General features: G+C 52.3%; 1 protein-coding gene across 1 annotated transcript; it reads left to right on the forward strand.

Moving 5' to 3' along the window:
• The first annotated feature begins 5,067 nt into the window (after positions 1-5,067).
• Positions 5,068-9,864, forward strand: KLHDC7A (kelch domain containing 7A). Its single transcript, XM_019541482.1, has one exon. The coding sequence runs from the start codon at positions 5,577-5,579 to the stop codon at positions 8,229-8,231; it is 2,655 nt and encodes an 884-aa protein (XP_019397027.1). The 5' UTR covers positions 5,068-5,576; the 3' UTR covers positions 8,232-9,864.
• The last annotated feature ends 252 nt before the right edge of the window (positions 9,865-10,116 follow it).

The following is a 10,116-nucleotide window of genomic DNA, read 5'->3' on the forward strand; positions in this document are numbered from 1 at the left end:
AGCAGAGAGCTAGAACAAGGCACTGTAACCCATCTGCCACAACAGACCTGGGGGGACATAATTACCAGTATAACAGCAACTATCCTAGCATAGTTCATGCTCAAATGAGAAGGGAAATAAGATACAGGAGAATAAGTATTTTTATACTACAGAATTGCATCCGCAAGAAGGATTACACCAGTATAACTTTCCTCTGGGAGGAAATCCCACCTCTGACCAAAACCAAACAGATTTGGGGGGTTTCCGAGCATGACAAATTTTGGCCGGCACTTCGATAAAAAAATCACCAAACTGTGCAAGGAAGGACCCCAATATTTCACAAAGAGCAACAAAACCATCATTAAAGAATAATTGTGTAAAGGAAAAGTAGGGGAGCTTTTTATTTTTGAAAACCACATTGCAGGCAGGTGAAAAATACAGATGTGCTGTGGGTTTGATGGCCTGTCTTCATCCCCAGCTTACTGAGAGAAGAAATCACATCCTTCCTAAGTCTTGAATGGAACTGTGGTTGGTGGGTTTTAAAGTGCTCTACAAGGGAGGTCACTGCTATCAACCCATTTCATAGATGGGGATACTGAGGCACTGAGCGGTGGAGTGATTTGCGCAGCAGGCAAGTGGCAGAACAAGGCAGAGAACTCACATCCCTGAATCTCAGTCCTGTGCTCAAGCTTTATAGCCTCGACTGGTGAACTTAAGTGCTCCGGGGAGAAGCTGGCTGTCCACATTTAACCCCTCGTGTGTCACCTCTTGTCTCCTCGACTCTCCAGCTGCTGACAATGCTGATGTGCAATTAGCTTGGCAGAGCAGAATGACTAATCGCACTGGCAGGGTTCCCCACGCCCCCTTGTTTTTCCGTTCCTTGCTGCTTTGACATTCGTCCCCTCTGACTGGGAGCAGAGGGCTGGCTCCCAAGCACTTGCTCATTTTATTGTCTTTTAAAAACAAAAGCAGGCTCCAAAAGAATCACTGCTTGCATCTCCAGACACAGCGCTCATCTCCCACACACATCACACACTGCACTGCCCACATCACACACACGCAGACCCCCCGCCGGCTGCCTGATGCACGCAAATAATTGCCCCAGCAGAGTACACTGGCAACAGGAGGATGCCACCTACACGACTCCCACCTGTTCGCTCGTACGGCCTGACAACTACCTGCTTACAGCTCAGAAATCACTCACGCACTCCTAAGTACCTGCCTGCTCACATCTCATAAACCCACCCCTCAAACATCTTCCCTGTCCACTCGCCACAAACACATCACCCCAAGTGCTTACTCACCGTCACAAATGCACATCAAATGCCTTCACACACACCAGCCAGACTGACCACAGCCCACAGCAGATGCAGTGCTAACCTGCTGTGCACACTCACACATGCTGGTGCACAGGGGGAGAAACGCATCATCAGCACGTCCCATATGGACACGGACACAGGAACTATGAGAAGGATCGATATTTTGGTTCACTGGCTAAACCCATTTTTTAAAAATTGTTTCAGACTGACGTTGTTTCAGGTCTTGTGGCAAAATTGAAAGCAGCTCTGTTCCATGTTGAACTGGCCGTTGCAGTTTCAGCTTTTTTTGCCTTGTTTTTTTACGTGACATGTCTGTAATGTGTAAGAGGAAACGTGGTTTTGAACCAAAAAATTGGAGTGCTATGTTTCCGTTCCTTAGAATTATTTTTTTTAGGTTGTACCCCGTTCTACCTCCCTTCCAGCCTCCACTCTCTGCCTCTGTGTCACACAAATTATTGGGCAAGGTGGACCTATGGTCTCACCCAGCAAATGGCAGTTCTTATGTAGATCAAATGCCTGTTCTTCAGATCATACCAATTTAGACAACTTGAGCTAGTGTTTTTTATTTTCAAAAACATAACTTCACATAAAAAAATATGGCCTGGTTGTAACACACTCCCCCCACCAAGACTTTAGGTAATGTCTTTTCTAGCGACATAACAGCTCCATCCTTGCCAAACATGCCAGTTGCACACTTCTCAGTTCCATGTCCCAGCATGGCTTCCAACACAACCAGACAGATGCACGCTCACACCTTTCAGATGCACATTCACAAATGCTCAAAATAAACCATGCACTAGCACTATATAAACCATCTACTACCACATTTGCACGTGTGCACACATACACATGCATCTATCACACTGTAAGAGCTATGTATGTACTATATCGGTAGGCACACACATACACAAACACACACAGATGTATCTATCACACCCCAGGAGCTACATACCACACACACACATGCACACACACACGTATCTAATATCTATCATACCGCAGGACCTACATACTCCATCGCCGGGCCTACATGCACACACACACACACAATCTATCATATCCAAGGAGCTACACTCTATCTCCAGGCCTACATGCGTGCACACGCACACACACACACGTATCTAATATCTATCATACCCAAGAAGCTACATACTCTATCACCAGAACTACGTGCATACACACACACAGACACACGCGCACACACTAACTACCATATCCAAGGAGCTATCACCAGGCCTACATGCGCACACACATATGTATCTATCATACTCCAGGAGCTACATATTCTATCACCAGACTTACATGCACGTGCGCATGTGCACACACATGTGCGCGCGTGAACACACGCATGCACTCGCACTGTCTATCATACCCCATGCGCTAATCACCAGGCCCACACACACCCACACTACCGATCATACCCCAGGAGCTACCTACATACTACATTACTACGCACCCACCCGCCCACACAGCCTCCTCCCCAGCCCTGCCTCCCGTCAGAAGACGAATGTCCCACTCAGCAAACAGCAGGATCAGACTCCTCCAGGAGCCCGCACCAGGATGATGTATTCTCAGGACTAAATGAGAAGCTAATCCCATTTCAGATAGGCCTGTTTGTTTGCACTGCACGTGTTTACTCTAGATTGTTTTATCCTCCCCTGAGCAAATTGAGGAGCCTCACGTGACAGGGGTGAGAAGCCTGGCAGAGCATATAAACATGCAGAGGCGCCGCCTAATACAGCCTTCCAATTATCTTTTAATTTTGCTCCTGTCTTCATTTGTTTATTTCACGTTCTTTTTTTTTTTTCCAAGCAATAATTTATTTCGCCCGAAGTCAGCGGTTCCTGCTCCGGGGACTCGCAAGCGCCTGCCGCTTGCAGCCGGGCTGTAGCAAGAAGGGTGTGTGACTTTCAGGACATCTCTCTCTGCTCTGCATCACTGGGTATTGCGGGCGTTAAGACCAGCAGTGCTGGAGTTTGGGGGAAGTCATAGTGGGAGCTGGTTTCTCTGCCCTGTTGCTATTGCCCTGACATGATCTAGTTCCACTAAAAAGAAAAGGCAACTAAAAGTGGTTTTGGGTCCAACAAAATATATTGTGCGACCCAAAAAGAGATGTTTCATTTGGGGGTAGGAGGGGAGGAGTATTTCCTTTGTAAAAAAAATAAAATCTTGCTACATTTTGAAGCAAAACATTGATTGGAAATGAAACATGGAAATGTTTCTTTTTGCAAATGTGGAAACGATATTTTTCTTGTTGCTGCTTTGACCAAAAAGGCATTTTTTTCCCCCCGAAACAAAAACAAAAAAAAAGTTTCGGCCTAAAAATTTCATCCAGTCCTAACCAAAATTTCCCCAGGAAGGAAAAAGGGAATAACATGCCATTCACTTCTGTCCCTGGCTCCTTGTTCAGGGATCTCTCAAATCTAACAGATTCGTGGCCAAGCATCTGGGCGGCTTCACAACAGGTGTTGGCGCGGGGCACCCAGAAGGAAATCACTTCTACTGCCTCCACCTGCGGCACCGGGGCAGCCCACCCCAGGGAAAGCATGGAGCGGGAGGAAGCAGAGGGGAGTGGGGAAGGGTTGGCTGACCACCACATCTGGAAAAGGGCACCGCAGGCCGTACCCTTGGCTCGCGTGCATCAGCGTAGTGGCTTCGAAGCCAAAGGGACAATTCCCAAACTGGTGCAATTCCATATTAAAGATAACGGAGCGACATCGATTGATAGCAGCGGAGGATCCAGCCCTCCAATCCTATTTGCAGGGTGAGAAAGGCAGCCGGTCCTCCTCCTGCATTTGCTCCTGGAGAGGAACCCAGACGACTCGTATCCGGGTGGGTCGCAACCCACTTCATTCGCACCGGGTTGGTGAAAAAAGGATGAGCCAGGCAGCTGTTTGCTGCAGCTTCTACCTCCAAGGTTACTCTGCGAGTAAGCAGAGGATGGAAATACTCAAGGTGACGAGCTCTTCTATCACCTTGAGCTCATCAGCGGCCCAGAGACATAGAAGTCACAGCAGAGTCTTGGAGCCCCATGGGGGATTTCAGTCCCCGGAGCTGTCTCCCTGCATCAGTTCCTCTGCTCCATCCTGGTCTGAAGCCCTAAAACCTGAATGCTTGCCTCCTCCCGGCATTGCCCGTGACGGCTCCATACCCATCCAGCAGAAGGAAGATGTTCCCTGGGGAAGTCCTCAGCGATGCTGCCACCGGCGTTCATTCCTCGGCCCCTCCTTGCATCTTGAGGGTGAAGCCCCAGGACCCTGGATTCGCCGGTCCTGTGTCCAGGGATTTCTGCCGGGTGTTTTCAGCTGGTTACCTCTGTTTTAAAACTCTGACCTCTACCCCCCTGCCTGCTGTATCATTTGGCACTCCCTCTGTGAACCGGTCCTTCCTCCTTTGAACGAGCCGGGCCGTCTTCTCCAGTGGGCTCCACGCATCCTGCCATGACTTCGAAGAGTCTGTACCCGCTCCTCCGATCTCACCCACGGTCTCAGAGACAAAGCTGGAGACCTCACCGTGGCAGTGGCCAAGATGAGCCTTCGTCTGTCCATCAGGACAAAGCAAGGGAGGGGTTCGCTGCGACTGGGGGCTGTTTTCCAGCCCCTTCTCCATACACAGAGGTCGGCAACAAGCCTCAAACAAGGGGACGTGCTCGTGACCATGAAGACCCCCTTTTTTTTGGCTTTATCTGAAGTTCCCTGGAGGCCTCACTTCAAAGCTGGGACCTGCTCTCCCTTCCCTGTAATCAGTTTGATGTTGGGTTCGGCGGCCCTGCTCTTGGGCTCCTCCAGCCATCCTAGGATATCAATAGGACCAGCCACAACGAAATCCAGAAGCTGGAAATGAACCTTTAAAACTAAAGAAAACAAGAAATGGCTGGAGAAGTGTGTCCGTAGGCTGCTCGGGACAGCTATTTTTACCCTGCTTTGCTTTTCTACTTCCTTATATATTTATTTTTTTTGCACCTCTAAGCCTCTCTGTTTACCAGGCTAATAAGGCAAGCCCCAGGTCACTAGCTCACCGTCATCTGGCTTGCATGTTTTCACTTGTGCCCAGCCCACCTTGCTCAAATATGCAAAGCTATTATGGAAAGCAGACGCTTTGCTCTCAAGCTACCAGCTAGACGCCTGGACACTTGCACCTGCAGCAGGTGAAAGTCACCTTGCCCCGAATTCTCCCGGGGGCTGCGCCAGGGAGGCCTTCTCTGCCAGGAGCTCGGTCCTGCTCGGCAATCATTAATCAGATTCTTTGCATTCCTGAGTCCTAGCCTGCTATGGGAAAATGAGCCAGAGGGTTCAGGTAAGCCAGGGCTGGCAGTCAGACATGCAGATGGCAGGGAAGCTGGCGCTTTCTGCAGCAGCTCTGCTCCTCCTCGCTTTGGCTTACAAAATCTACAAGTCCCGATCGACTGCCAGCGTCCAGGGGAAGGGGAGCGTAAAAGCTGATACCGCCAACGTGACGGGCCCAAGCGCGAACGCAGGCCAGGATGGAGCGGAAAGCGCCGATGCCAGGGAACGGCCCCCGGAGCTCAGGTGCAGGCAAGCCAGCAGCAACGGGGTGAGGCGGAGCGGCAGCAAAGCGAAACCGAGTGCGTGCCTGGGTGGAAAGGTAACGACAGGACCACAAAGCGCACCTGGCAGGAGAGTTCATAGTCTGCCAGACAGGGGGGAGGAGGAAGAGGAGGGAAGGGAGGGGAGTCAGCCGGTCTCCGAATCACAGCCGGGCGGAAGGAAACCTGCTTCGGAGGCAGGGGGGCATGCTCCGGGTGCGGGCCGAAGAGCTGGCGCAGGGGCAAGAGCAGGGGGTGCGGCGCAGGCGGCGCCGGCAGCGGGAGGCGAGCTGGGAGGTAAGCAAAACAGTTGCAATCGGCTTGGCCCAGCCAGAAACCTGCCCGGCTCGGAAGGGGACAGCAGTGGGCCTGGCCAGGATCTAGTTTCTCCGGGATCTGAGCTTTGCCTTGGCCCCGAGCACAGCTCCTGCAACACAGCGCAGCCAGCCAGTGCTCCCGAGCTCCCAGCGGGTCCCAGCCCCGACACAGAGACAGGGGCAAGAGCCGGAGACATGAGTGACAGCTCGGCCTGGGTCCCGGAGGCCCGGCTGAGCAGGGGGAGGCTCCAGACCCTCCACGTGACTTCAGACTTGGGCTTAATGGTAAACCAAAGCAACAAGAGCGCGGACACCTCCTACACTTTCTCCTCCACCTCCAGGATACAGGTGGAGGAAAACTATATTAAAGAGGCTGGAGACGACAGGCGGGGGCGGCCCACATCCTCTGCCTCCAGCCTGCGAGGGAAGGTCTATGACTATTATGTCCAGTCCACCTCCCAGTCTGTGTCAAAGAAAAGGCCCTGCACATACTCTCCTCCAGGCACCCCGTCCTTCCTCAACTCTGCCCAGATCAGTGAAGAGCTGCATGACTTTGAGACCTGGCTGCACCAAGGAACAGCCCCGAGGTCAGCAGGGAGGGATGGAGACAAAGGGTCGCCCCCCGCAAACGCTCCGCTCGGCTCGCTGGGACGCCCTGCAGAGGGCTCATCGGAGCCGCCGGGCGGCAGTGACGCATCGGAGGCAGCCGGGTCCCTCCCGGGTGCCCAGGAGCTGCCAGGACGCAGCTTCAGCAGGAAAGAGAGTTTCCTCCAAATTGCAGAGAACCCTGAGCTTCAGGTCCCGATGGAGGGATTTGGGGCTTCGTCTCCCCCCAGCAGAAAATCAAACTCAAGCCCTTCACCTGCTAAGCCCACCGCCGTTGCTTCCCTGGTGGAGTCTATGCACGGCCTCCAAACGGATGCAAGCCCCGAAGCCAGAGTGGAGCTTGTGGCTGGTGCCAACTTCTTCCAAGTCCCGTTGAGCTTTGAGTCCGCCGTGGACATCCGCTTGGACTTGGGGAACTGCTTCGAAGTCCTGTGCATGGCGAAGAAGCAGAAACTAGACCATCTCAAGGAGGCGGCTTATAAGGTCATGAGTGACAACTACTTACAGGTCCTGAAGAACGCATCTATCTACGGGCGCCTGAACGCCATGGAGCGGGAGCTGATCCTCCGGAGGAGGATGAAGGGGAGGAAGTATGTGACCGTGGCCGACGTCAGCACGCACGAACGCAGCTTCCGCGCCAGCCGGCTCTCTTACTACAATGACGAAAGCGACGCCTGGTATCCGCTGGCCCATATGCCGCAGGAGGCAGTTTCCAAGGGATGTGCCCTCTGCAGCATGTTCAATTATGTCTTCGTGGTGGCTGGCTGCGAAGGGATAGGACGGTACCAGAAGCCCTCGAACCGGGTCTTCTGCTACAACCCCCTGACCAATATCTGGAGGGAGATCTGCCCCCTGAACCAAGCCAGGCCTCACTGCAAGCTCGTCGCCTTGGACGGGTACCTCTATGCCATCGGGGGAGAATGCCTCTACACGGTGGAGCGGTACGACCCTCGCCAGGACCGGTGGTCTTTCGCTGCCCCTCTGCCCAACGACACCTTTGCCGTGGCGCACACCGCGACAGCGTGCAACGGGGAGATTTACGTGACCGGAGGCACCTTGCGCTACATGCTGCTCAGATACGTCAGCCGGACAGACAGCTGGAGGGCCAGCCTCACCAGCGGCAGCAAGGACAGGACCACCGAGATGGTCACCGTCGACGGCTTCCTCTACCGCTTTGATCTCAACCGCAGCATGGGCATCAGCGTCTACCGCTGCGGCATCAAGGCCAAGCTGTGGTACGAATGTGCCACGAACCGCATGCCCTACCCTGCCTGCTTCCAGTGCGCCGTTGTCGACAACCTGATCTACTGCGTCAGCCGCCAGTTCATCATCCGGTTCCTGGCCGACTACATCTCACCACGGTTCGGGGCCAAGGAGTTACAAGCATTTCCATCCCCCAAAGGGACCCTCTTCCCTGTCGTCCTCATGTTGCCAGACAGAGATACGGTGCAAACAAGAGTCTGAAAACCCGCTTCTTTCCAGTTGTCCCGTGTTAAAGCTGAGGCTGTTCAAGGGTGGTCCGTAGATTCAAGGCAGCTTCCAGAGCCTAAAATCTGAAGGCCCAAAGCCCAGACCTGATCCACACCCAGTGTGCCCTGAACTCCAGGGCTATACAGTCCTAGATGTAGAGAGAGGATCCTGGTGTGGATCCAGATCTGTAAAGTACATCTCCTAAGTTCAAGCCCTTCTCTACATAAAAGCAACCTGAGGTCACGGCATCCCTCCCAGTGGAAGAGACAAAGGGATAAATTTGGCCTACGGCATACCGATATGACCACCAAACTCATCCCACTTGTTATCGCTCTATCTGCCATGGGGGTCACGTACCCAAAGCAGGGTCTGGGCGGGTGCATTTAGTTTGTCATGCTCAAGCCTAGGCAAATGTAGATGCAAAGTAAATGCAGGTTCCTAGAAAATAGCCAGCATGACCCCTGGGATTGGGCAAACTCTCTGCAGCAAGACTGCACTTCTCACTGTGCAGTGACGAGATGTTTCTCACCGGTCGGTAACAAGGATTATTTATCTGGAAGGCAGATGCAGAGGCCCCTGCTTGGAGGTTTTTTAGACCTGAGAGAATGAGTGGGAAGGTCAGGATATGGCCCTGGCACCCCAAAACACCCATCCTAGCTACATCCAAGTGGACCTCTTATCAGCAGGCTCAGCAGACACTGAATGGGGCTGCAGATGCCTGCGCTGCTCCATCATCCCTAGTCGGCAGCGGGCACTGCTTACACCCATGCTTTGTCCGCTAAAAGTGACTACAAGGATGCCTTCAGCCTCCAGGCCTGCTGAACCAAGGCTTTAAAAGAGCAAGATGAGTTTCAAGATGTTAGAAAACAAGGGAAGCTTCCAAAAATAGCCCCAAATCTCCGACCAAATTGCAAGAAGTTGTTGTTTCCATGGAAAACCTCAGCATGGGAAGCCAAGCACTTACAGGAGGGCTGGATTCCCCTGTGCAGTCTCTGCCTTTTGGGTTACACCCCAATATATATACCCCGCCCCCCACCCCTCCCCCCCATACACTTCTCCATGGCAAGACCTCCAAGTACAGGGGTATTCAGGGTAAGACAGAGGGGGTACAGCTGGGGTGGCTTTGTGCTCTGTCGCGATGGGTCATGGACAGCTGAGTGCAAACTAGGACTGCAGTGGGGTCCAATGCATCTCCTGACAACCACAGGATCCTTTAGCTCCTGCACCCATTGCCTTGAAATCTCAAAACAGCATCCTCTCTGTTATTTATGATTGTTGCTTTATGACTAACATGCTTATATCACAGCAGTGCTCAGAGGCTCCGACTGGCTTGGGGACCAATTGTTCCAGGGAACATACAAACCTGCAGCCTACTGTCAGGGCTAGGTCATCATTTAACTGCTGTGTGCCTCAGTCTCCCCAGCCATGAAATGGGAGTAATGCTACTTCTCTACCGCACAGGGCAGTTTGAAGCTAAGTTAACTATGCTGAGGTTTGTGAGGACTGGGAAAACCCTTTGATGCCAGGTGCTGTTTGTGGCTCTCGGGTACTTCTACAGCAACTGTTCCCCTGGTAATGTTTGGGAAGTACATGCACTTGGTGTTAAATAAAATTAACTTAGACCTGCTGGTTTGTGACTCTGCTAACTCCATTTACAGTATTTTTTCCTGTCCTTTGCCTCATTAGGATGGGGTGCCAATTGTAAAATTAAAAATAACCACAATGTCTTTGGAAACAGTTTTTGATAGGAGCAACCGGCTTTGTATCTGACATTGGCAGATGAAGCCAGCTCAGGGCGAACAGATGTCTAGCAGTCAAGCAGATGCACAGTGCAAGTGTGCGCACTCATATCAGCTCTGATTCATAGATTCATAGATGC

The sequence above is a fragment of the Crocodylus porosus genome, unplaced genomic scaffold (genome assembly GCF_001723895.1).
Source record: "Crocodylus porosus isolate Cpor-Errol unplaced genomic scaffold, CroPor_comp1, whole genome shotgun sequence".
In the NCBI taxonomy this organism is placed as follows: Eukaryota; Metazoa; Chordata; order Crocodylia; family Crocodylidae; genus Crocodylus; species Crocodylus porosus.

Bases quoted from the DNA above. Each gene is read 5' to 3' on its own strand.
- KLHDC7A (XM_019541482.1), top strand. From the start codon at position 5,577: ATGAGCCAGAGGGTTCAGGTAAGCCAGGGCTGGCAGTCAGACATGCAG.